This window comes from Sturnira hondurensis, unplaced genomic scaffold, assembly GCF_014824575.4.
Source record: "Sturnira hondurensis isolate 20B ecotype Veracruz unplaced genomic scaffold, ASM1482457v3 Scaffold0012488, whole genome shotgun sequence".
Classification (NCBI taxonomy): Eukaryota; Metazoa; Chordata; class Mammalia; order Chiroptera; family Phyllostomidae; genus Sturnira; species Sturnira hondurensis.
This window is the reverse complement of record NW_028085119.1, coordinates 131,132-158,062: the sequence shown is the minus strand read 5'-3', so window position 1 is coordinate 158,062 and position 26,931 is coordinate 131,132. Positions and strand designations below refer to the sequence as shown.

Genomic DNA, 26,931 nt, shown 5'->3' with positions numbered 1-26,931 from the left:
CCGTAGCACTTGGAACTCGGTTCTGGGTGCTGGAGTCGGACCAGGGATGACAAGGAGTTCTGCCCTCCTTCCAGGAGTTACTGAGTGAACATGCTTAATTACGGGCTGAAAGAAAGTCAGCCTTAAATGTACGGGGGGGGGGGGCAAAAGTAGGTTTACAGTTGTTCTTAAGGACAGTAATACAATGATTAATAAATAATAACACAAAAAACTCTGTTCATGTATTCACAACTATAAACCTACTTTTGCCCCATTCTCTAGTGACCTCCTAGGGCCAGGGAATCACCAGTGACCCGGAACAGGCTGTCTCTAACCTGAGATGCACAGTGTCGCCTTGGTCGGGTCCACAGGGAGGCCCTGCCCAGTTTGTCCTGTGGAACTTGACTGAGCGACAGCCTTCTGGCCTCGCTCCCAGCCCAAGCCCTGCAAACTCCACAGATGTTTATAGTACAAGTAATTGTCAAATTATAATCAGCAGGATTCTGTAAACATCCCTTCAAAGTACATAAGAGCATAAAGCTTTCTGCTTATCCAGCAACTTTCTCTAAATTAGTTTTAAAAAAATTTAGAACAATGTAGTACATTAATCACTATCGGGTCAGGGTAGGTTATTGTCTTAGTTTGCAAGATCAGGAAATCGCAAACCTTAAATGCTCTTAAACCAGCCATACAGAGAAGTAAGGCCTTGGTGCCTGATCCGTCAGGGTAAGCTAGGTTATGCTGTTGGCAACAGATGACCCCAAACTCGGCAGTGACCCCACAGTGAGGTTCAGTCCTCACTCACGCTGCACGGCCATCCAGCTGGTAGGAGTGCTGTCAGTGATGGGGCAGTCGTAGGGGAAGGTAGAGTGTGGCTTCTTAAATTACTAAATTAAATTACTTCTTAAATTACTTGTTGAGATTTGATTGACAGATAACATATTAGTTTCAGGTGTACAACACAATGATTCAATAGTTGTGTAGGGTATGGCTTTCAGAGGGACTTAAAACTTGGGGGTTGTAACCCCAAATCTGCATCAACCCCTTAAATGCGTTTATTTCCCCATTTGTAAATGGTGAGTAATACCATACTTTGCTGTGTATAATGTACCTCCATGTATAATATGCACCCACGTCTTAGTGCTACCCGTATATCATGCATGCTTATTATTCCCTCAAAATTTGGGGCAGAAATATGCATTATACCTGGCAAAATACAATAAATATAGGCTTTTCTTCATTGGGCAGTAATGGGGCTAACTTAGAAAATATTTTAAACCTATGGCAGGCATCCAGATGGGCCCAGGCATTGAAAGAGCGCGCTTGAGACCGTGTTTGTTCCAGGGATGATGCTGTTGCTGAGAGCCTTTTAGTTGCCTTCAGATTATGAGTTGCCAGTAAAATCCATTTTCTCACTATCAAAATTCCAATATAAAAAGGCTTGTGGTAATGGGCTAAATCATAGGGGTATGTCACCAGGGAGGGGCCAAAAGTCAGTCTCCGTGAGGCTCCGAGGGTGGCATCCGTTACTCTGGTGACGTCCTTCAGTGTGTGTTGCATCGGATCTTTAGCTGTGCAGACTTGGAAACCCGGTTTTCCATTTTTAGGGAAGACTCACATTAACCAAACTCAAAGTACTGATGCACTAATCAGTACCGGTATCTAGAATGTCAGTACCGATGTCTGCAACGTCAGTGTACTGGATTTAAGTGAGTGGTGTACTGTAACTCTCGCCCAGACGTGGCGTTCCTGGCTCGTGATCCTTGACCTCTTGTCCGGGAAGTAGAGGCAGCAGAGGAAGGATGGCAGAGGGTGAGCAGGGACCGCTGAGGCCAGCTGGGTTTCATTTGGAATCCCAGCTGTGCTGCGTCCCAGCCTGCCTGACGTCTCCAGGCCAGAATCCTCATTGGCAAAGGAATGATCTCTTGCTTTTGGTAACCCAATCAGTGTATACGATCAGCACCGTGTCTAAGAGAGAAAGGCCTCAGTGAGTTCTTGGAAGGATGGAGTTAAAAGTGGAGCTGAATAGGTAACTTGAGTGTTTAATATGAGCAGTTAGCGTAGCCCCATTTCTGCCACATCAAAGGCCTGACCCCACCCCTGGAGCCCAGATGGTCAAGGCTTGTTGGCTGGGACCACGTTCGCTTCCCTGTATCACCTTCCTTTCCCAAACTGCTCCTCCGGCCCCTCCCCACACACACCTCCCATTCACCTGACCCTTTCTGTGGAATGATTACTATATTTAATCATGCTGTAAACAGTTCCAGCCCTGAGAGTACAGTCATGCTCCACATTCCATTTCAGTCAACGATGGACCACATAAGACAACAGCGGTCCCATAAGATTATAATGGAGCAGAACAATTTCTATTGCTTAGTGATGTCATGGCCTTGTAATGGTCTCAACACATTACTCACGTGTTTGTGGTCATGCTGGTAGAAACACACCTACTGCACTGCCAGACATACAAAAGTGTAGCACATATAATATGTACAGTACACGATACTTGATAATAAATGACCATGGAGCTGGTTCATGTATTTACTTTATATTTTATTGTTATTTTAGAATGTACTCTTTCTACTTGTCTGTAAAGAAATGTTTGCTGTGTCCTGGCCAGTGTGGCTCAGTTAGCTGGAGTGTTGTCTGTGACTAAAAGGTTGCAGGTTCAATTCCCAGTTGGGGCACACACCTAGGTTTCAGGTTTGATCCGTGGTCTGGGCGTGTATGAGAGACAACCAGTTGACGCTTCTCTCTTGTATCAGTGTTTCTCTTCCTTCCTTTCTATAGAAAAAGCAATGGAAAAATGTCCTCGGGTGAGGATTAAAGAAAAAGTTTGCTGTAAAACACTGTGCCATGTTATGCTGGCAGCAACCTCATACATCTCGTATTTACCTGGTCTCTGATGGCATCATTTTTCTCTTGTGCTTGACTCGATCTCTTGTTCTTTTGTCCAGTAATGTGCTCTACAGGCCTGTGATTCAGGAGCAACAGGCTCTATCACGTAGCCTGGGTGTGCACTAGGCTGTCCCGTGTAGGTGCACTCAGTGATGTTCGCACTGCAGTGAAATCACCTGATGACAATTTCTCAGAATATATCTCGATTTTCAAGTGGTGCATAGCTGTAATTCTTTCTCTTTCTGGGTAGATTTTTGTATCTCTGATCAATTCTATTGAGATGTTGGCTTTAAAGTTTACCTCTCAAAGAGAATGCCATCTTATTTCTATCATTTCCAGGCTGGGGCTGGAAACCTCACTGTAACCCTCAGAACCCACAATAATAACTTTATAGTCACACTTCATTTTACAAAATCAGTTTGACCAGTGTGCTCACCTCCTCCTTCTCTGTCCCTATGCAGTAGACTTGACTTCAAGTGACTTTTGCCAATTTAAAAAAAAAATTCACTCCAAGCGCAAAAAGACTTATCAACCGTGAGGATGCTTTTACCAATGGGACACAAGCTTCAAAGGCCGACCCAAAAGATTAACAGAAATGTTTCAAGAAATTGCAGGCATTGTAGAAACACAATGAAAAGGCCAGCAACCATTTGGACAGATAGATTATGCTAAGTTGCAATTTAAAAATCAGCTATATTGCCTTGTATTCAGTCACAACCTGTACATTAAATGTGTTGTGTCTGAGCAGCCAGGACTTTTCTGGGGGTAGAGGTGATGCCGTCAACACAGCCTGCCGCAGCATGGAGCAAACACAGCCAGAAGCCTTAGGAGCCCCCCTCCTCTTGGATTACACTTAGTAATGGACCAGAGACGTTCCAAGACCAGCCACACACACTGCACTGACTACGTTCCTCGTGGAGGCTGCTGCTGTTGATGAAGGAGGGTCTTACATGAAGTCTCGAATTCCCTGCTGGTCATAGATTGCTTTTCCACCTTTTCAAACTTTAGTGTGAATGGAAGTATAGAATGTTAGATGGCTTTGATTTATCAAGATGCATTCTTCTGTTGATTTACATCTTTGAGGGGAGGAAGCTCTGCCCTCAATTCAAACCCACTCCTGTTCTTTCCAGCGGTTTGCACTGATAAATTGATGGTTGTTGAGATGCAGGGCCTGGCACCCTGTGAGCCCAGGAGTGAGGCAGCATCAGGGAATCATCTGCTTTGGCTTTTTAGAAGGAACACCAGACCATATTCTGTGCACCTGCTAAAATCTGAGTCCTTACTGGCAAGTGCTACATGCTGCTCCATTTTGTATCTCCTACAGAATTGGCTAGTGCCTTGCACATATCAGACACTCAACAGGCACGCTGAATTAAAGGAAGCGTGCCTATCTTAGTCTGCTAGGGCTGCTATAACAAAATACTAGGTTGCTTAAACAACTAAAGTTTATTTTCTCACAATTCTGGAGGCTGAAAGTCGGATCAGGGTACCAGCATGGTTGGGTTCTGCTAATGCCTGTCTCCCTGATGTGCGCAGGATAATCTCACTGTGTCCCCTCATGGTGAAGGGACACAGAGTGCAAGTCCTTGGGTGTCTCTTCTTGTAAGGACACTAATCCATGCACAAACAAATGTTCTTCTGGAATCTGTTTTTGCTCTGAGCTTGGAGGCATCCAGCAAGTGTTCTTGGAAAGGAATTGCCGTCACGGTATGAAGGCAGTGCATTTGCCTGTACCTGCCCTGGGAGCCGATTTACAGATGACTCTTCCCTGTTAGCCCTGCGTCTCCATCAGACGGCCTTTCCCTGGCTCCCCAGCTTCAGAGCCTGGCAATCTGTGGTCATCTCAACAGCCATGGGCCCGAGTGAATGGCATATTAACAGTGTAGACACCTACAGTGATTCCATGCCTAAAGCTCTGGAACAGTCCTTTACATTGGCAGAGATGCTTAGGAAAGAGTATGATAAAAATGTCCTTAGGTAGAGGCTGATCTTCACCTTTGGAAAGGCTGGAAGGTGTACTTTCAGTTTATGCTTAAATGCTATTCACAAGGCCCTTTGGCCATGACGTGAACATTTCTTGCAGGAGGGTACTTTTATTGCTGGGATTGTTAATTTTGGGCGCATATAGTGTGTTCAAAGGCGGGGTGTCCAGAGCCAGGCTTCAAATCCCAGTCCCGAGACTTAAACAGAGCCGTTGGGTCTTCTGGGTGCCTGTTTCCTCCCCGTACAATGGGGTTAATGATCGGACCACCGCATGGGGCTGCGATGAGGATTAAAGGGGCTGGAGTTTGTAAAGTGCTTGTTAGAACAGGGCCTGGCACATAGCAAATACTATGTGAGTCTATGTTAAATACATATATAATAGATATTATATAACATGTGATTGATTAATTATAATATCAATGTAAGTATGATGTGACATTTTAAAATATATATTAATACATTTTAAATAAATATAGTTATATATAAGTTGTATATGTAACATAAAATATACTTATAGAATATGGAATATGCACATTATAATATTAACATTACAATTAAATATATGTTGGAACATATAATTTATAACACAGAATATGTATATTTGTTTTATATATATGTGTATATGTTTTAAATAAGGCATCTTCCCATCAGTTCAGCATGACAGGTTCTCCTGCACTGGAAGGAGAGCTGCAGGGTCTAACAGCACTGTCCGTGAGCGAGTACCCTTGCTGGGGGGACGGACTGCTACGGAACAAGGCAGAAAGTCTCCATCTGAACTTGGCTGTTTGCTCAGTGGCATCCTCATTGTGTGCGCCTTTGGGTTTTCGAAAACTCTTTTGCGCTGATACACTAGAACTTTGATACACTACATTTAAAAAATTATGCAAATCGAAAATTGCATGATTTAGGAAATATAAGCTCTCGTCACTTACCCCTTTCCCATTTTGTTCTCCCTCCAGCCCAAACTTCTGGCCAAGGAGCTGCTTGACCTCGTGGCCTCTCACTTCAACCTGAAGGAAAAGGAGTACTTTGGAATAGCCTTCACAGATGAGACGTAAGTGCCCCTGGAACCTGAAGGGAAATGTGAAATCACGCCGTTCCAACTGTCAGCAGTGAAATCAGCTGCAGGCCACTTGGGTCCTGTGGGATGGGGTCAGCCCAAGTTCATCATTTGAATTTCAAAGACCTTGTGATCATGCCTAGAACAGCCAAAGGATATAATTAGGGTGATGATCATATTATGAAATTATTAGGTAAACTAGTTCTTATAATCAACCATGTTTGTGTTCAGAACCAAATTTTTTTTTAGATTTGCACGAGTTTGTTTTCTATTAAAATTAAATGAAAACTTCTGGAAATTAAACTTTTCTCTCCAGTGTTGGAATAACAATAACAGGAAGTGAATTTGATGATAAATTCAAAATGAAAAGTATCTGTGCAGTTCCACTGTCTAAGCTGAAATAGAGAGAATATAAGTCAGAAATTTAGCCCTGACCGGGTGGCTAAGTTGGTTAGAGCGTCCTCTCTATACTCCAAGGTTGAGGGTTTGATTCCCAGTCAGGGCACAAGAATCAACCAATGAATGCATAAGTAACTGGAATGACAAATCAATGTCTCTCTCTCTCTCAAATCAATGAATAAAAATTAGAAAAAAAATGAATTTGATCACTCATCTGACGAAAAGTACATATGCTCTCAATGGTTTTTCAGTTTGACTCTGTGAAGCGGCATTTTGCAACACAAGTAAGAAACATCTTTACTAAAATTAGAATTTCCTTCTTGAGCGACTGACTTCCCCGGCCTCACTCTGCAGACCGGGGAGCCTCGCCTGGGCGCACAAACCCCAGTAAAGCTCTTTATTGCCTGAAAAAAAAAAAGAATTTCCTTCTTGATATACTGTTAGCAAAGGAGTACAGTAAAAACCTACACAGATTGCTAGATAAGAATGTGTTCTAAATAGATGTTTAATAATTTTCTTTCCTGTTTACACACACACATACACACACACACACACTTCTACAAATCTTTACAATCACTGAAATGATTTTCTAAAATACTAAGAGATCAGGGCTGAGTCAGTGGCTGGACAGGACAGTGCAGGGGAGGCCGTGCGCCGTCAAGCAGGTGGTGCTGCGCAGGCAGCGTGGGCTCAGAGGCAAGGACAAGAGGCTGCCGCACTGATGAGTGAGAGAGGTGATCAGATATGTTTGCACCTGGACACACTGAACTTGGGGGACCACAGATCAAGACCCCAGGATTAAAAGGCAGTATAAACTGGGACTGTCTTGGGAAAACTGGAACACACGGTCACCCCCTGAACTAGTGACAGTGCAGATGGTGGGGTGATCAGGGAATAGTTAGCGGGAGCCGTCACATCTTCCTGGAGAAGGCCAGGAGGAACGAGGTCAGCCAACGGCCCTGAGCCTGTTGGAAACTGAGCCAGAAGGAAGGCAGGAGAGGTGGCCCCTGGTCCGGAGGGTTTGCTGTGCCTGTGGGTAGAGCCAAGTAAGCATGGCTGTGAGTGAAGGGCTGTGGAGGGAAGGAGCCAATGCCTGAAGACACAGGTGACAGACACAAATGGGCCAAATCCATCCCTCCACCTTATTTTATCCACCCCGACACCTTGTTTCTACCCACCAGCAGCACTGAATTCTCACTTAACTGTAGGGAGTAGTTACATTTATACAGTCCTAACATTACATTCAGCCCTTTGTAGGCAACCAGGAGGCTGATGTGGCTCATTCCCTGGTGAGAATGAGTTTGACACCCCTGCCTTAAGACAAACACTGAGAAAGTGCAGGTGTTTCTGCCCTGCCTCCTGAGAATCCCTTCGAACCCCTGAAATTGCTGTTTATACATTAGCACTAATTAGAAGGGAACCAGAGGTTTCGGTCAATCACATCCCATTGTTCACATTTCCCAAACACTGTTCCTCCTCTCAAAGGCTCCATGACCTCTCCATGAGTCCCAGTGAGACTTCCCTTTTGAATAAATAAGAATCAAAGAGTGAGCACATTGTCCTGGACCAACGAGGAAGAAATGCGCCTGCTGCGTGTGTCAAATCACTTCCCTAGCAGCACCAACCAGGAGCCAGTGCCAGGTAGAAAGTCACTCTTCTCCCGGAGGGAGGACAGCAGGAACCACAAGCAGGAAAGTGGGGGGCACGCAGCATGGGCCTCATACCCTATTGAGTGGCACCGTGTGTTCTGGTCTGAGCTGTCCGGATCCCCAGGGTGGGCCAGGAGGGCGTGTGGGTGCTTCTGTGTGTGAGGCCATTCTAAGGAACGTGGCTCACACCCCAGAGAGGCATTGGTGGCGTGGAGGGCTCTGGGGGGGGGCGGGCGGTGATGAAGAGGATGTGAGCCATTGCCTAGTACGGTTTAGAGAGTGGCCACCACCCGAGTGGGTGGGAGGGTTTCCTCAGCAACTGCAGGAGTGGCCAGAGGCCCCAGATCAGTGGGAAAGAGCCGCAGCTGGCAGACAGTTCCTGAGAGGGAAATGGCAGGTGGACCTGACTCACGGGGGGGAAACGGCGGTGTCAGGGGCCCCCAGGAAATTAAGGACAGCCAGCAGAAACAAAGGGGACGGCCATGACTCAGGGCAAAGTCATGGCCTGATAACATCTGGGGCCAAGGAATGTTGGCTGGTGGCCTCTTTGATAATCTGAACTTTTCTTCTTTTCCTGGTAAAAAAGGGAAGAATGAAAGCTGTGCCTGTGGGTGGGATTTAATCTCGGTCAGTGATCATGTGAAGTCAGTAAGCACTAGTCTTGTAACCTGTGCCCCTAGACACTAACCTAAGGTCTTTTAATAACCGTGTTCTCAAGCTGTGTGTTGTGCTGTGACATGAGGTGTGTGTGATTTCTACAGGTGCTTCACTGCGTTTTAGAATCAAACGCAGTTGAAGTTTCAGCCTTTATTCCAGCCCATGGCATACCCTGTGTATTGTCTATTTCCTCATGCAGATTAAGTAAGACTAATACTTGGAAAGTGTTATAAAGTGTAAAGAGCTATAGAAGTGTAATATATTATCAGCCGTGTTATGACTCATGGTAGAATATAGGGCTTTTAAGTCATATATTGTCAGTGAGTTTTTCACTAGTAACTGCTGTTGATGACATTTTGTAGGATCTGGTTGGGCCCAGAGAGAAAACATCTACAGCAGAATGCAGACAGAAAGTTGGGAGTGTCTCGAAGCTTCTCTGGCCCCATAAATTGCTGTATTTTTTAATAAAGTATCTGAGCCCCTAATGCAAGACTTCTATGCCCATGAATATTTAATGTTGCTAGGTAATCCACGGTGTTGTAACATTGTTACTAACTTCAACTTCTCTTTTTTAAATTTTTTAACTTTATATTTTAAAATAATTCAACTTACAGGAGAATTGCAAAGGTGGTGCAGAGTTCCCATGCACCCTTCACCCAGGTTCCCCAGATGTTGCTTCTTCACAAACTATGTTAATTAACATTAGTGTATTATCGGTGCTAAATTGTAGTCCTCATTCCAGTGTCACCAGTTTTCCCATGAACGCCTATTTCCGTTCCAGGATTCAGTCGAATGCAGCCCCTTTCCTCTTGAATAAACCTTCCGTAATAAAAAGAGATACAGATGGTTATCTGTATGCGGTCTGCATTGTGGTGATACAAGCAAACAGTGACATCGTGGCCACCTTTAACGCATTCCGAAGCAAAGGGAGCACCTCGGATTAATTTGATCCTAAACTAATTATTTATGTTTTACTAAAGCTGTGTTTTTCTGTTAAAGTGCCAGCACCCTGGACCTACCCCCAGAACTGTGATTAATTGGTCTGGGAGTGGCCTGAGCAGCAAGATTTCCCCAACATGCATCCCAGTATGGAAACCCCAGTTCCAGAGAGAGGGGGACAGTGGAGTGTAAATTTCCTCTGTCCCCTTATCCGAGATCTAGGGAGAAACTGATAAACCACTCAGACATAGACTATTTGGGGCCAGTCGTGATACGTGCAGGGACCCGCACAGCTACAGAGTCTCTCCATTGCAGATGGACCCTGGGAAGCCACTGTGCGAGAGCCAGCTCACAGGAGTGCTTGCTCGTGCTCACCCGTCAGTGCACACGGAGTGGCCGAGGTTTCACTTAGGGAGCACTGGCATTTGTCACTTAGGGAAGGCTGTCTCTGCATTTTATTTTTGAAATATCGCCATTGCTATTTTTAACACTCATGTTGTTGGTTTTTATTATTGTTATTTTTTTTGTCTTCAGAGATCATGGCTCTGATTATATGGTTTAAATCAGTAAAGCCCTTTATTTAATTATCTGATCTATTCTCAATCATAATTTTTGTTTCATCTGTTTGGGTTTCTTTTTTTTGTAAATAGCTTTATTGAGGTGTAATGTATATACTAAGAACTGCACATCTTTAATGCGTACAGTTTGGTGAGCTTGGACATTTATAAATACCATGTTTTTCATTTTTTAAATTAGAAGAAAATTGTTGACAGAGGACCCCCATCCTCAAAAGCTACAACTAAACAACTTTTGGACTATTTAGCAGAAATAGTCAAACATACCCCAAACTGAAGCGATGATTATAATAATGTATTTAAATTTTAATATGAACCTCCTGTCATAAATTTTAAGAATTGTGTGACAGGTGCCATAACTGAGTATCTATGTAATGAAACCTTTGAGAAGTATTTGGAAGCTTGAGGGAAAAAGATGAGAAACTTGGTCAGCAATCGATGCACATTTTAAAAGGTAGGTCCAGTTAGGATGTATTTTCATGTGCCAATTAAGAAATTTCACCTACCAATTAAGGAAATTCTTAGCCTCTTATTTAATCACAGACCCCTTTCATGTTTGTTTAAGAGGTATGTTCCCCTGCCTGCATGAAAGTTTACACATAAAATAACCAGTGCTTAAATTTTACAGGGTTCACAGACATTCTGAATCCAGAATCCTAGTTTAAGAACCAATTAAGGATTTAAAAAAAAAAGGCAAGGTGCAATGTTTTCATTAATTGAACATTGATTAGTACTGTTGGGGGAGTCTAATTTATCCAGATAATTAAGGCCCAGTGTGTCTTGAATCAATCGGATTCAGGACACACAAGGTCTGTAGATCCAGTGGCAGGACAAAGGGGCACACCCTCTGCTCTGCGGGGTCCTTGTGTCCTTGAGGCCCCGCACTGGGACCACCCTGGACTGGCTGCGCCGTCTGAGCAGGGTCTAGCTGATGAGCACTCTCAGCCATGAGCTGGGAGTACAATTTAAAAATAAGCAAAGTAGAACAGCAGTTTTCTAATCATGGAAGGAACGATGACACAAAGTTGCTCTGGGAAAGCAATTTAATATTTAGAAATAGGTGTAGGATTTCCATTCATTAAATGCCCTGAACCATGAGACTGGAGAGAAATCAGTGGGTACAACCTCTGGGACTGAGTTGTAATAGGTGCTTCTGGAACGTGGCATTCAACATTCATTGCCACCTCAGAGACTGGCGAATGTATGGCCAACAGCCATGCATTCTATTTCATGCCCAGAAAAGTCACGGCTTTAGCAGAACTCTCTCTTTGTGTGGCTAGGACAAGGGGAAAAAGAATGAGGTGATCCGAGGAGACCTTAATGGATCCAGGCTTTGTCTTGACTTCTTCCTTTCCCAAGGAAAGTGGTAGGGTAGAGCTCGGATCCTGGACAAGAGGGAGCAGAGTGAATTTTTACAAACTATGGAGACTCCCTCCCTCCCTTCTTTTACTGAGGGTGAGAGTGGTGTCTACACGTGGCTGGCTGTCCCTGGACTGACAGTAATATTGGTGTATGGGCATATTTGAGGCTGACCTGCTGGTTCTTTAGCAGATGTTTATTTAGCATCCACTGTTCAGCACCAGAAATAATGTGACTTTTTGACTGTATGTATGGCTTGTGTTTTTAGTTTAGGAGGTAAATAAGAAATAGTATAGGAGGTACTATAGGAGAAGATTTGGAACAGTCTCCATAAATAAAAAATTAAAGCCATAACCCTGTCTAGGTGGCTTAGTTGGTTGGATCATTATCCCATACACCAAGAGGCTGAGAGTTCGATTCCCAGTTAGGGCACATATGAGAGGCAACCGATGGGTGTTTCTCACACATCTCTCTCTCTCTGTGTCTGTCTCTGTTTCTTTCTCTCTCTCTCCCTCCCACACCCTTCTCTTTTTCCTATCCTTACTTTCTCTCCAAAATCCATAAACATGTTCTTGGGTGAGGACTAAACAAAATTAAAGCCATAAATGTAGGTGGACAAAATAGCCCATGTTTTAGTCATCTGGTCTCCCCAATACATTCCTTATCATTAGTCTTTCTCTGTGGTTGTCTGTGTGTGGTGAAGACACAGTCTCTCTCTCTCTCTCTCTCTCTCTCTCTCTCTCACACACACACACACACACACACACACACAGGAAGACCACTATTTGAGGGTTTCTTGCTAAACCATTACCCCTAAACTGTCCTTCATGAGCACTTGTATTTCTGAGTCAGGACACTAAGGTTAAACATTGTTACATTGCAAGAGCTCCCTACCCATCCCTCCATCTAGGGACCTCTGTAAGAATCTCATGCTCTTGCTTTGGCTTTCCATAGAAACTCATTCCATATGAAGCCAGCCATCTGCCCTGAAAACCTCTGAAAGTCAGAGTGTCATTCTCCCCTGCGGTCCAGGAATGATCAGTTTGGATCATCTTATCATACGCGTCCACCCTCCAGTAGCTCTCCATAAACAAAGCTCTCCTTAAGGCCATCTTTCTTGAAGGTGCCAACACTTGGACCAGAAATCTATTTGTATTATATGTAGAAGCTAAAAGCAATCCATTAAATAAATGCATCCAATTTCCGTTGCCTGGAAGCAACTGCGTATTTATTACTGACCCAACAGTTTGACCTATTGCTACCATAAACCAAATGAGTGTTGTCTTGCACAGCTTTAAAGATAGTTATCAGTCAAGCAATAAAAAAATACTGAGTGTCTGGTGGGCATTTTTTATTTTTGTGCTTTGTCACTGGCAAATGCACTGATGTGCACTCTCAAATAAAAAATCAATAAGAGTAATGAAAACCAAGCTATCCGGCATCTCTTACTTAGTTACACTGTATTTAGACAATGCTTTTGTGCTTTTTTCACCTCCTTGCTCCCCGATCCACCTGATTTAAATTTAAAAAAGTATTTTTTGTGAAAGGGGTTTGATGTCAGGACTGTGAGGTGTCACATAGGAAAGAAAAAGCCCTGGAAAGTGAGGAATTATTAATACTGCTGGGTGTAGGAAATAAGACTTTGAACCCAAAACAGTGAGCGGAAGATAGTTTAAGTCCTACTGTAGCCAGAGGGCATGGTTTCAGAGCCAGGGTTTCCAGTTTGCTTTTTAACCCATCTCTTGGCTTTTGTCCAAATCCTGAGCACCTACAAGGGGCCTTGGGTAAATCACATGTCCCTTCAGTGGAAAGATTTTTGTCTGAGGGTCCCAGCACCCCAGATGTGGGGGGCACCTCTCCATGGACATCAGAACCCTGCAAGTGTTCACGTCATGCCAGCCCTCACTGAACTGGGGTTGAGGAATTCGCAGAGGGGCGTGGAGAAAGGAAATGTATTTTTCCTTAAAGACCACAGGGGTGATTCTGGCCTCCTTGTTCTCTCTGCTTCCTGGCCATTTTCTTTCTCTCTAGTCAGTTCATTGCTTTACAAAGGCAAAACTAATATATGGCTGGGGACAAAGAAATTTCCATTTAAATAAATTCATTGCTAAAATGTCATCTTTTTAAAAAGTTTAATGTGGGGAATAAAATTACCTGGAGAGGGAATCCACCCCTCTTTTGTCCTCCGTGGACAGAGATGAAGAGAAGTCGGCTGTGAGAGAACGCAGCCACGTGGTAGCCAAGTGACACCCGTCTCAGCGTCTCGTCATGCACAATGTCCCCACTCTGAGGTTCTTCACCAAATGAACTATGTCCCTCTGAGACCAAGTAGAAGTCCCAGCAGTCTGCGTGGTCAGTCGTGTGCCATTGGGGTGCAGCGAGGGTTTATCTCTCGGGGATTATGCAAAGGTCGTTTCCATCAGACCGTGTGTCAAGAATTATTGTAAGGCAAAGGAATATATTTAAATTTATGTGGCCATTGGGTGGATTGCTTTCTTAAGTTTTCTTCGGTTCTGTATTTATTTGGCATCCATTCATTAGAAAGGCAAATGAACAACTAGAGCTGTGCACATCTCTCCTGCTCTCAAGAGCTCATTCCCTGAACCACTCCCTTTGTCTGACCCTCACACACCAAGCCCAGGAGAGCCCCGTCCCAAATCAGCTCAGGGCCAGGTACCAGGCGGCTAGGGGCCACCCTTCACGCCTAAGCTGTTCCCCTGCCCTGCCTTGACTTCCCTGAGGAAACCCCAACAAATGCCTGTGCCGCCTCATTCATTTTCTGCCTGACTCACGCTGGTGCTCCCCACTGTGGCCCTGGCTGGCATGGTGTGCCTCTCATTTCTAGGGAAACTGTGAATAACGTTCAGTTTTACTTTCCATGACATTGACCTCTCTGTGTGGTCACTCAGTTTTTATAAATTAAGATCTGCACCCTGGTTGGTGTGACTCAGTGGATTGAGTGCAGGCCTGCAAGCCAAAGGGTCACCAGTTCGATTCCTAGTCAGGTCAGTTGCCTGGGTTGCAGGCCAGGTCTCCAGTTGGGGGCGTGCAAGAGGCAACTGGTTGATGTATCTCTCACATCAATGATTTTCTCCCTTTCTTTCTCCCTCCCTTCCCCCTTCTCTAAAAATGAATAAATAAAATCTAAAAAAAAAAAAAAAATCTGGGCCCTGGCTGGCGTAGCTCAGTGGATTCAGCGCGGGCCTGCAAACCAGACGATCACGGTTCGATTCCCAGTCAGGGCACATGCCTGGGTTGCAGGCCGGTTCCTTGCAGGCCAACTCCCAGCAGGGACGCACAAAAGGCAACCATACACTGATGTTACTCTCCCTCTCCTTCCCCTCTAAAGATAAATAAATAAATAAAATCTTAAAAAAAAAAACTAGTACTCAATTCTTTAAAAAAAAAAAAATCTGGGCACTGACAAGTTGCTTTGGGAGGTTGTCATCCAATCAACAAGCAGGGATTTTGAGCACCGAGTATTTGCCAGGTCTTGTGCTTGGTTCTGGGATGATTTTTTTAATGTTGAAAACTTACAACTTTGTTGGAGAGATAGGTCATATTTTTTAAAGTAACTGAGTGTGCAAGACTGCACTATAAATGCCTTGCAGACGACACAAACCAGAAGCTCTGGAGGAGTTTGAAAGAAAGCCCAGGCTTAGGCAGTCGGGGGAGACTTCACTGAAAGACTGGGCTGCACTCAGCCTTGAACAATGGCCAGCGTTCAGATAAAGAGATGGAGAGACTGTTCCAATTAGGAGCAGCAGCACGAGCAGAGTCATCACGCAGAGTGGGCATATGGCACGCATGCGGGAGGCTGAGAAAAGATGCGGGGGGCGTGGGACATGGTCAGAGGCAGGGAAGGCGTGGCTGGGGCTTCTTCCTACCAATAATTAGGTCTCACCTTTGTCTTAACACCTTCTAGTTGATCACAAACACACGCTTGATGTTATGAGGAAGATCTTGCTGTGCTTTTCAGGTGTAAAAAGTCTGTCGGGAAAAGGAGGCACGGTAGAGTAAGTCCTCCGGACTGCGGGAAGTGCAGCAGCAGAGGTGCCCAGGGTGGGTGCTGTGAGAGCCCAGTCTCAGGCTGGGCTGTGGTGCTGGGAAGGTGCATCAGGGAAGGCTTTCTGGAGGAGGCACAGGAGAACAGGGTCTTGAAGGATGGGTCAGTGAAGGAGAAGAAGAGCATTCCAGGCAGAGGGAACAACATGAGCTAAGGCACAGAGGTCAGCGTTTTTGGTATAACCAGAAACGAAGGTTGGCATCCTGGCTTTCTCTTTCCAGATCTGTGTTCTGGTTGGCTGGGAATTTACCCCAGGCTGGAAGAAGTTGGTCCAGTCATTTTACGTAAAACACTTGTTTTCCTGTTATTTTTCACTCTTACTGTGTTCAGAGAAGAGGAACCGAAAGTGAAAATAAAGTTTATAGAAATAATTTATTTCCAGATGGAGATTCTCAAAAGGGAGAAAAAGAACGAGATCCAAACATCAGCCCCAGGTAGTGCACAAGTGTGGGTTTCAGGGAAAGAGAGGTTTGTGCGTGTGTGGGGGTGTGCGAAAGGGACCACCGAAATGAATCCCTAAACGGAGATGGAAGCCCCTACATGTTTCCACTGTTTGGGGGCAAGCACCTGCCTCGAGGAGCAAACGCTGTAACCGGGCAGTGCAGACAGCCTTCGCTGCTCATCCTGCACAGTGGAAGTGCCCGCGCTTGTGCCCTGCACCTGGACATCGGCGTCACGCGGCAGAGGGCGCCGAAGAGGTGTTGTGCTGTCAGTTGTGTGTGTTCCGCGTGAGTTTACAAAGTAAAGGTGATTAGGGCTCTGGGTCCTCCAGGGTTGACAGACTGAGATTGGGGGAGGAGAGGGAAGAGGAGGGGTAGATCTCTCTGCTCACACCTGCAACGTGGCTCTGCCTCCCTCTTCCGAGACCAACCTCATCTCGGCCTCCGAGGTCCCAATAGCAGGTCCCCGTCCCTTTCCAGCCTCCTCCCTTTCTACTGACATGACACTAAGGTGCTGGGTTTCTTCTCACATCGGAGCCTTTTGCACATGCTGGTCCTTCTGCCTGGAAAGTGGTTCCCCTTCCCCTTGGCTAAGATACCGCTTGTGATTCTGCAGATCTCACTCAAACACCAGGCAGTGCTTCTCAGAACCCAGAACTAGTTCTGGGTTCTTATCACATGTTCTTATCACTCATGGCCCTAATACTATTAGTTACTGTGGAATGAATTGTGGAAGTAGTGGTCCAGTGTCTCCTTGCGAGCATGTGAGCTTGAGGGGAAAAGGGGTGGTGTTTACTTTGCTCCCCACTGCATCTGCAGCCCCTTTATGAAAGAAGGTGGTCAGTTGGCATATATGAAAGGAAAGAAGAGGTGGAAGGAGGGGAGGAAGAAAGAAATGCACAAGTGGCTCCATTTGTGTATTACCAAGTATGTCCGTGGTCCGCTATTTAAAACAGCTTTAATGAGGTGTAACTGACGTACAATAAATGATGCACATTAAAGTGCATGAATTGATAAGTTTTGACACATGTAAGCACAAATAAACTATCCCCATCATCAAGCTATAATAGACATAATCCATCACTATCCCAAATTTTTCTGTATGCCCCCCATAATCTCTCCCTCTGACCTCCCGCACCCCAGGCAACCACCATCTGCTTTCTGTCACTGTAGATTAATTTGCACTTTCTAGAGTTTCATCTAAATGGAAGCTACAGTTTGTACTCTCTTTTTGCTTGGTTGCTTTAACTCAGCATAATTATCTAGAGATTCATCTGTATATCAGTAGTGCATTGCCTTTGTCACTACATAGTATTCCATTACATCATTACATCATCATTTGTTTATACGTTTCCCTTGTTGGTAAACATTTGGGTTGTTTCAAGTTTTGAGTTATGAAAAATAGTGTATTTCTGAACATCTGTATGTGAAAATCTTTTCATGGCCTGGCTGTATGCTGTCATTTCGCTTGGGTTAAACACCTAGGAGAAGAATGGCTAGGTCATATGGTACATGTAAGTTTAATTTTTTAAGAAACTGACTGTTACTGGCTTTTCCATCCATCTGTTCCCAGAAAAATGCTGTGAAGACTGATATCAAAATTCTAAAGAGTGTTTTCAGTCCTTCAGGAAAAAAGGCAGCCTACAGCGTGGTGGGACAGGAGTCAGGACAAGAGAGAGCATGATTGCATCTTCATTTTCGTGTGGCCCGAGAAGCAACAGCCAGTCTCCAACCCCTGGCTCTGAGTGTCACTGTCCTCCCTCATGTCACACAGTGCCTCCTGCTCACGCAGTCTTCCCTAGACACCCCTCTGGGTTCTTCCAATCCTGAAAACATAGTAGTGGGCAAAGGTGCACACTTAACTGGGATCCAGCCCGTCCTGCCAAACACACACCTTTGTCACAAGGAACTTCTGCTAAGTTTGAAGTCCTAATCAATTTGTCTCCATTTTCCTCAGGGGACACTTAAACTGGCTTCAGCTCGATCGAAGAGTGTTGGAACACGACTTTCCCAAAAAGTCGGGACCAGTGGTTTTATACTTCTGTGTCAGGTATGTACGCCTGGTGTCCACTCTTCTGTTTTGTCCTTTTTCCATTGTCAGAGAAGTCTGGGAGGGTGTAGTGACTGGAAACAAGGAAAATCGAGTTTGTCTCAGTTCATTACCAGAATCAGAGATCATGCCACAGCTACACTTCAGCGATACAAACCGAGAGCGTGAGTGTGTGAGGCATGTCAATGTGTGTGTGCACAGACACATGTTTGTGCTCTGGCAGGGGATGCTTGTGTGGAATACAAAAACAAGATTTTTTTTAAACTTTTTAAAAGGTTTCATTTATTTATTTTTAGAGGAGAAGGGAGGGAGAAAGAGAGGGGGAGAAACATCCATGTGTGGTCATCTTTTGAGCACCCCTACATGGGGCCTGACCCGCAACCCAGGCGTGTGCCCTGACTGGGAATGGAACCAGCAACCCTTTAGTTCGCAGGCCAGCGCTTAGTCCACTGAGCCACACCAGCCAGGGCTTTTTTTTTTCACTTTTTGTGGGGGGCATAAATGTCAAACTAAACTGAGTCTCTTACAATAACATAAACTCTGGGTTCTGTTTTGGTGGCTGTTTGAAGCTACATAACAGAAGCTTGTATATTCTTTTCTTCATCACAAGTGCCTCTGGGCCTCTTGAAACTTACCACTTTCTCCCCAAAAGGAGGAGTTGAACCCCAGCAGTAAACCACAGGTCAATGCGCTCTCTGCGAATGGAACATAGAACACGATATGGCACAATATAATATCAGAAACAGTTTCCTATTCACTAACCTATTGTAAGTTCTATTTTGTGACTGCAGAGAACTAGGCTCACTTCTTGCAGTTAATATTTGCAACAGTCTTAGGAAGTTGACCAGACTTACCACATGGGTTTGCAGAAGGTTGTGTGAAGCCAGAGGGCATCATGTCGTAGGTTCTGGGGGAAAGCAAAAATCAAAGTGAAACTGGAGTCTGAGCCCCAGTCGGGGGAGCCAGAACCCTTTGGCTTTATCAGGTTTCTGTCCAGAACCTTCACTGAAACACAATTGCAGAGACGTTTGGCCTGAGTGCCTCGGTCTGCCAGTGGACACTGGCCCTTCCACACAGTAGATGGACCCGCCTCTTTTAAAATGTGTGAACAGAAGTGCAAGAGCTGGATATTGGCTTACTGTAATTTTACTACAATTCAGCTGTTAAAGAGCATGGCCAGGAATGCAGATTTGGACATAGCCATCCTGATACCTTGGGAGGCATTAGAAGTGGCCAAAAGTAGGGGTAAAGGCCCCATTTAACAGGCAGAAGTGTGTATCTTTACACAGCTGGTGGGGTAAACTTAAACTTGCATTTAATGACTTAAAAATATTTTTAATCCTCACGGGAGGATATGTTTATTGATCTTAGAGAGGATGGGGAGGGGGCGTAGAGAGAGGTGGGAAGAGAGAGGGAGAGACAGAAACATCCATCAGCTGCCTCCCAAATTCGCTCCAACAGGAATAGAATCTGCAACCCAGGTGTGTGCCCTGGCAGAATCCAACCCACAGCCTTTTGGTGTATGGGATGGCGTTCCAACCCACTGAGCCACTCAGCCAGGGCTAATGCCTTTTTTATTTGTTTAACAGCTGTGAACATATCAGAGCTGATCTTAGCCAATTTTATTACTGTTGGGCATGATGTCAATGTCCTGTTCTTTTGAATGGTGTCTGCGTTTTCTCAGATAAATGGAAAAGTAATGTTATGAAGCAAAGAGTAACCTGTAATGGAAGGTGACTGAGCACATTTGCCATATGTACATTAGGCTGTTTCCTCCTTCCTGGGGCTTTTCAACATCCTTAATGAAGAAGAGAAAATACTGGGCTGCTTGTATGTCAGGGTGTTTTTTTTCCAGGTGTCTGTGATGCCTTAGGCAGGGGTGTCCACACTTTTGCTGTCTCTGGTCATACTGGAAGAAGTAGAATTGTCTTGGGCTACATGTTAAATGCATATTATATGTATTAATATGTATTTAATACATATTAAATACATATTTAATCATATTAAATGATTATGACATGTAATCACCAAACAAATCTCACAATGTCTTAAGTAAATTCACAGTTTTGTGTTGGCTGCGTAGATAACCATCCTTGGCCACAGGTTGGACACCCCTGCTAGAGGAAAGCCTGGGGCACCATGAGGTGGCCAGATGGAGGGTCTGTCCCTGAGAACATGCAGATGGTTCCGAATCCCTCCACACTGACTTCTGCCTGTGGAACCAGACACACCGAGGAAGCTGCAGAGGCAGAACCGGTGATGGCCACACAGAGAACCTGGACTGGGTGAATGGAGACCCCACGCTACTTCTGCCACTGCCTCTCATTTTCCTACTTGGCCACAACAGGCATCTCACAGCACAGCTCATGGGCATCTTAGCAAAAACTCTCCAAATGCACATTTAGGGAGACTTTTAACAGTCTGACCACAGGCCAAGCTCCTCCTCCAGCTCATCGAAAAGCAGATCTTTCTGGAGAGTCTCACGCTCCCATTTCCAGTTACCTCTTGGCCGTCTGAGAAATTCAAACACAGCAGGTCCAAAGCCAGATTCGTTCTTTTCTCCCATTCCTGCATCCCCAAATCTTTTGTGGTCCCTTCAAGTCTGTGACATCATTATCCACTCAGTCATCTAGGCTTTTGGTCTTGAAACTTTCTTCTTCCTCACATTTTTACGTGCATTAGTTTTCGGCAGTTTCTTCCCAAACCTCTGGCTGCCCTGCCCTCTCCTTATCTTCTGTCACATGCTCTATTGCAACGGCCTCCTAGTGTGGGTGTCACTGGCCACAGAGGACCCTGGCTCTCAGAAACGCAGGACCCTGGGTCCCCACCTTCCAGCTGACTGAGCAGTGTGGGAATGAAACACTGCTAGCTTGTTCCTTCCAAGAGGAAGCAGTTTCTCTCATGGGGGTGAATTCTGCATTTTTACCTTGGTGTTCAACCTGGGAAGAAATCCCAACTTATAACTTGGTACCTCTCTAGGAATGCCCAAGGCCCTCTTCCCCAGAGGAGTGGCATGGTATATTGTCTTCCTAAAAGACCCAGATCTGGAATATGCTGGTGTCCAGACAAGGGTTTCCGTCCAGCTGAGCATGTTCCCTGTGCGGGGACACTGACCTTTCTGACAGGAGCATCTGTCTCACTTGCGTACCTGGAGGCAGCCCGACTCTCCAGTCCCTCGTAGCCTTTCAGCTTGTGTTTAAACACCTGTCTAATATACGTACAGTCAGCCTTTGTGAGAAAGTGGAATAAAACCACCTGAGAAGAGAGACTGTGGAAAACATCAGGCACTTTAAAGCCAAGTTTTAGGAATTCATCGAGTGGCAGTATTAACCCCATGTCACTGAGGATCTGAGTTTGGGCTGCCATCCCAGGATGATTTGTCATTTTTTATAGTCTTCCTCTGTAAAGCACACTCAGAACACAACACCCGTGAGAGGGAAGGCAGAATTACCACCACCTTTGAACAGAATAGGAAAAGTAGGACCCGAGTATATTGAGTCACATGAATTTGAACTCAGAGAACTCTGCTTCAACCTTGAAGCCAGAGTATGTCTTTTTAGTGAGCATATCTCCCACAGAGGGCCTCAAGCTATGTGGCATTAAGGACATTCTCAAAATGACAGGATGGAGGACTAAGAACCTATCTCCATTGACCCAAAATATAGTCTAAAAGGGATCTGCTCCTGCAACTCACCTGTCAGATCACCAGGGATGATCACAGTGCTGTCTGGGTCTCACTAATCACCTAAAAGGAAACAGAGAGAAGGGAGCTACCTGTTACTCAGGATGATTATTAATCTTGACAACAACCCTTGAAGCAGGAATTATTTATTGTTCCTAATGAAAGATAGGAGATGGGTGCCCAAGAGTGTCAGGTAAATTCTCCCCCAGCATGACTAGTAGGCTATGGCTTCTGTTCAGTCAGAGCCGGCTCCAAACCTCGGGTCCTGCCCTGTTCTCCATGCTGCCTGCCTTGTAAGCAAAAAGCAACACGCCAGTTGTTTATTAGAGACTGCCACGGCCACTCCCTTTGCAGGAGGGCCAGAGGCACCCAAGTCAAGATGCATGACCTTGGCTCATTTTGCATTCCACACTTGGCCCTGTCTGAAAAACCAGCATCCGTCTGCAGAGATGATGTTGGGGACAGATGCACCCAGCGCCAGGTGAGAGGTGCGTGGAGAGCAGCCCTCCCAGGCCTGGCCTTCCTGTTTAGCACGGCCAACTCAGGCACCATTGGCAGAGCACCCCTGAGGGGCAAAGCCAGAGTCACAGAGCTTGGCGGCCTGTTGGAAACTCCTCATCAAGTGAAGGAGGGGTATTTATGCTTTTTCCCCAACTTCTAAGATCTGAGTGGCTGTGCTTGTTGTCATCTCTTTGCCAATTCAGTCCCAACCCTTCTGTGCAGCGCCTCCCTTACTGTGGACCCTGCCTCCCCTCGGTGGGGAGGTGCTCGGTGCACACACATACATGTGCGCACATGTGCACACACACACACACCCTGGTAGGGCTGGACCAGTCCATCACACACTCCTTTTATTTCTGCCCCTGAGCTGCTGCATGTGGTGGCAGGGTGGGGAGGGGAGTCACTCAGCTGCACGTTGGAGCGTGGCTGACTGTGACCATGTCACAGAGATTATCCACTGGGTGCCTCTCAGGGCCTCTGCATGCCCACAGCAGCTTTCCTTTCCTTTCCTTTAGCCACAGGCTCCCAACCTGACCTCACTCCCTTTGCTCCACTCCAAGAAGGTAACATGATTTTTGAAGAGAAGATGAAAGCTAACAGAAGTGAGCTTCATCAGCCTTCCATGTCTTTACCCACACACTTAACTGCATCTGCTTCATTTTGTGGCCTTCTCACCCACCCACTGTGTGTGCACACTCGGCAAGAGGAAGCATGACCACTGCCCTGTCATCCAAGCCTGGCAGGTTCATGTATCCTCCGGTTCCAGCCCCTTCTTCCACCTCCTGGAGCTTGCCCGCTCCGCCTCCTCTCTCCTGTTCTCTGTCTGAAGCAGCAGCTTCTCCACAGATCCCTCCCCAACACGGCCACCTGACTCCCACCTGAACAGAAAGAATAACTCTCCCAGCTTGCATCCTCCTCCAGCTGCTACCTTTTGCTTCCTCTTTAGTTCATAGCAAAGGTTCAGAAGATGGGTCTGCACATGCTGCCCCCCTCCGCTCATCCCGCAGAGCCCACACTTTGGGACAGACCAGCTTCCGGTCCCATGACCCCGGTGGTCAGTGGAGGTCTCTAAGCCCCAAGTTCCACAGGGACTTCTCTGCCCTCTTCTGCCTGAATCAGCTGATGTCAGTTTTCTGCCCCCAAACTTATTCTTCTTTCTGTGGTACCTCCTTGTCTCTGTCATTGGCACCAGCACCCATCCAGCCTTCCACGCCAGAAACTTGGGTGTCAACTTTGATGTCACCTGCTCCCTCCTACCTGCACCTTCTCTACCCTCAGTCATGAATTCCTATGATGTCTGCATCTAAACTAGCTGTTACATCCCCATCTTCCCCTCCGTGCACACCCTGTTGGCTCTAATTAGGGCCTTTACAGACGCGTGGTCCTGAAATCTCTATGCTCATCTCTGCTTCCTGTCTTGGCCCCTTGCCGTCTCTCCCATACATTACCACGGAGCATCTTATCAGAAGTTTCACCTGCTCCCCTGCTCACAATTTCCCTGGACTCCCATTATCGCACTGAGGATGTCCTTGGCATGTCTACTGTGATGAGACTTCTTTGTGCCCACCTGGCACTGTCTTCCCCACCTCCTTACCTCTCACACACCTTACTAGTGACAAAAGGCTTTTGCTAGTGCTGTGTGGCAAGCTCCCCACACTGGAGAACAGTGACCCTCTGAGAGTGTTCGCCAGGCAGACTTGAGAAATAGGTCAAGAAAAAAAAGTACAAGGAATGTTGACCAACTCACCTAAGGAAGTCTGTGTCTCTTTGTAGAGACACAAGTTTGTGCTCAGAATGCTTCCTTCGTGTCTGGGCGGTTCCTTTAATTCTCCCCCCAGTGTCTGTGGCCCTCTGGTCACCTGCACTGTTTGTAGGAAATTAAACAGAAATGAGATCCGTCTCCTCAAATGTAGACTTTCACAATAATAAACTGAAGTAGGCAATAGAGGAAGGGAAGGAGGGTGCTTTAATTCAGGGGGAGGGGATACACGGCCAGTTCGTGACCTGACTGCTGGTGTCTGTCTTTCTTCACGGGGGGAGACCCCAGTGCTATTTTCTGCCCCTCATGGGGACAGCGATGGCGTGGGTCTAAAGGGAGGCAGCTGCTAACAGAGCTTGCTAGACCTCACCTCGGCGTGCCAGTTAACACTGCAGTTCTGGTAAAGCTGGTCATCAGAGAGGTTTGGCCACGGACACTCACAGCAGTCTCAATTATCCTTCTCGTTAGGATCCCTCCTTTTTGCGACCAAAAGCCAGCATTCTGAATGTGACATTTCTGTTTATTACAAAATGAAATCACTGGGCCATTTAATTAACACTCGCTGTAAATAGTCAGTGATTCCCAAGTGCCAAGGGGTGGATGTGAGAGGGAAGAGGAATGAGGGGCCGAGGAGGGAGCCTGGCTGGCATCATTTGGCTGGACGGTCTGCAGTCCACCACAGCCTGAGGCTTCCACAGGTTACAGGCGTCAGGGTCTCTTGAGTGTTTGATGTGTGCAAGTACATGACATAGCACAAATTGATTCCCACTTCAGACAGTGTGATAAAACATGCTTGGGTTGGGAACACCTGGGCCCGGTGTTGTGTGACATTGTTCATGGGGCCCAAAGAACACTCTTGACCAGGTGCGCCCTTGGCCTGGAACACTGTTCCCTTTGCCTCAAAAAGGAATCCCTGAGACTCAGGGCTGCGAAGTCTGCTGAAGAACCTGTTAAAAGTGTAGGTTTTGTTGTGATTCAGGCACGGTGAGGCCAATAGATCAGGAGACAGCTGCCAGTGAAGACAGTTGGCTACTCGTAGTTCCCAAGAGGAGGGGCCCACCAGGCTCTGTCAGGAAGCAGAGGGACAGGAGGGACAGGGAACTGTGGCCAAGAGCCTGCCTGTATTCTTTCTGTGGAAGGAATGGGAAGGAAAGGAATCAGTGGCTACTTTGAATAATTCCCGAGGACCTTGGGGCAGAGGGGCCGGCCTGGCTTTGGAGCAGTTAGGGTAGGTGGGTGGTGGCCCGAGTGTGAGAGACCAGCAGAGGAGGCCAGGAGGGTGCGTGGGCTCCGGACTGGTTGGTCTGCATAGGAAAGTCATGCTCACAGGTGAGTCCTTTACTATCTGTAGGCATTGGCTGATGCTGGGAGGCCCCAGATGTCTTATTAACCCATGGCTAATACAGAACCAAACTTGGAACTGTCCGTTCAGACACTCTGAATCTACAAATCGTGTTCTTAGGTTTACTCAGAGACCTGGAATTTTCTTTGTGAACTGGTGTTTGAGGAAGCCACACACTGGTAGTTAAAGAAATGCACCATCGCCACCTACTGCCAAAAAGGAGGACCGTTGACAAAGTGCTCAGGAAAATTTAAAAACAAAGGAAAAAAAACCCAGAACTGTTTATAGGAGAACTGTTTATAAGAAAAAGAAGGAAATTAAAAAGCTCCTCTGTGAACCAGAACCACCACCATTTCCCATTTCCCCAGAAGTTGCTGCTGCCCGGCACGCTGGGCCTCGGTACATGGACGGAGGTGTCCGCAGTCTGTTTTTCTCTGGGCGGTTTTGACTCACCAGCTCCCTAGCACAGATGGCAACCTCAGGATGAGTTAACTGTCCAAGTTACAGCATAATAACATGACAAGCCTGGAACTCACAGGGTTCTCCAGGCTGCTGCTTCGTGATAAAGGTTAACAGGAAACCGCTTTACAGTTTCTGTCAAGAGGAGGCGATGTTTTTTTTTTTTTTATCTGCGAATATGCTTGTTACTTCCTCTATATTCCTGCCTCTGGGGCAGCCAGACCTCAGTGGAAATGAAAGTTGTCACACACAGAAAGTAGACTTTGCCATTTCATTTCAGTTTTCCATCAATACAGAGTTGAAAGTGAGATTGTTATGTTTCCTTAATATACTGTTGAGAAAACAGGGGCTGGAGAGACAGGGTGTCTTCACTGTTTAATTCTTGAGAATTACGAAACATACAATAAGGCCCTAAGGCATTACCCTGAAAATAAAGTTACTTTAGGCCCCACAGGTTTAGACTCAAAATTATTATTGCCCAAGAAGCCTCTGCTGTTGTTCTGGCGTTAGGGGTCAGGGCAAGCAGCAGCGCTGTTTGAACAACTTTCCCTGTTAACTGTGAGGGGAGGGGTGGGGCAGGGGCAGGGGCTGGAGGTGGAATGTAAAACTCCCTAACCTAGAATTCTCCAACATCTGTAGTTCTCCCTCCTGCATCGCCTTCATTGCCCACGTCACTGTTCCGTGAGAAGCTCCACCAATGGTGAGCGAGCAGTTGAGAATCAGACTTTCAGTCTCAGGCACTTAGTAAGCTTACGCTCCTGTCAGGCAGTGCAGTGGCACTGGAGATGCCTCACCACATGGGGGCAGCAGCGGCAGCCTGGTAAGAAGACATCCCAGAGAGCAATTACAGGACCACGAGACAACACAACAGGCAGGTGTGTCCTGGTGGCCAGGAGGGGCTCTTCTGAGGGGGAGTCAGTGCAATCAGATAAAATGTGTGGTGGTCCTGACCAAGGGCTGGAGAAAGCAGAAGTGAGTTGGGGTGTGGAGGGTTGTTTAGGGGCAGTAAGAGGAATAGCTTAAACACACACAGCAGGCTTCGGGTGTAATAAACCACACCTGAGACTTGTCCTGCTGATCTTCTGAACCACCTAGAGCAGGATCCAAGGCTCTGGCTTCTCCCCTCCCCTCCGC

The 26,931-nt window shown here is 46.2% G+C and overlaps 1 protein-coding gene across 4 annotated transcripts in view; it reads left to right on the top strand.

Moving 5' to 3' along the window:
* FRMD4A (FERM domain containing 4A) overlaps positions 1 to 26,931 on the top strand; it is a 283,383-nt gene that overhangs the window by 129,815 nt on the left and 126,637 nt on the right. For all 4 annotated transcript variants that reach the window (XM_037060727.1, XM_037060730.1, XM_037060729.1 and 1 more), the window contains exons 3-4: positions 5,820 to 5,914; positions 17,962 to 18,054. In XM_037060727.1, the coding sequence (XP_036916622.1) occupies positions 5,820 to 5,914; positions 17,962 to 18,054 (188 nt within the window). The remainder of the gene's footprint in view (positions 1 to 5,819; positions 5,915 to 17,961; positions 18,055 to 26,931) is intronic.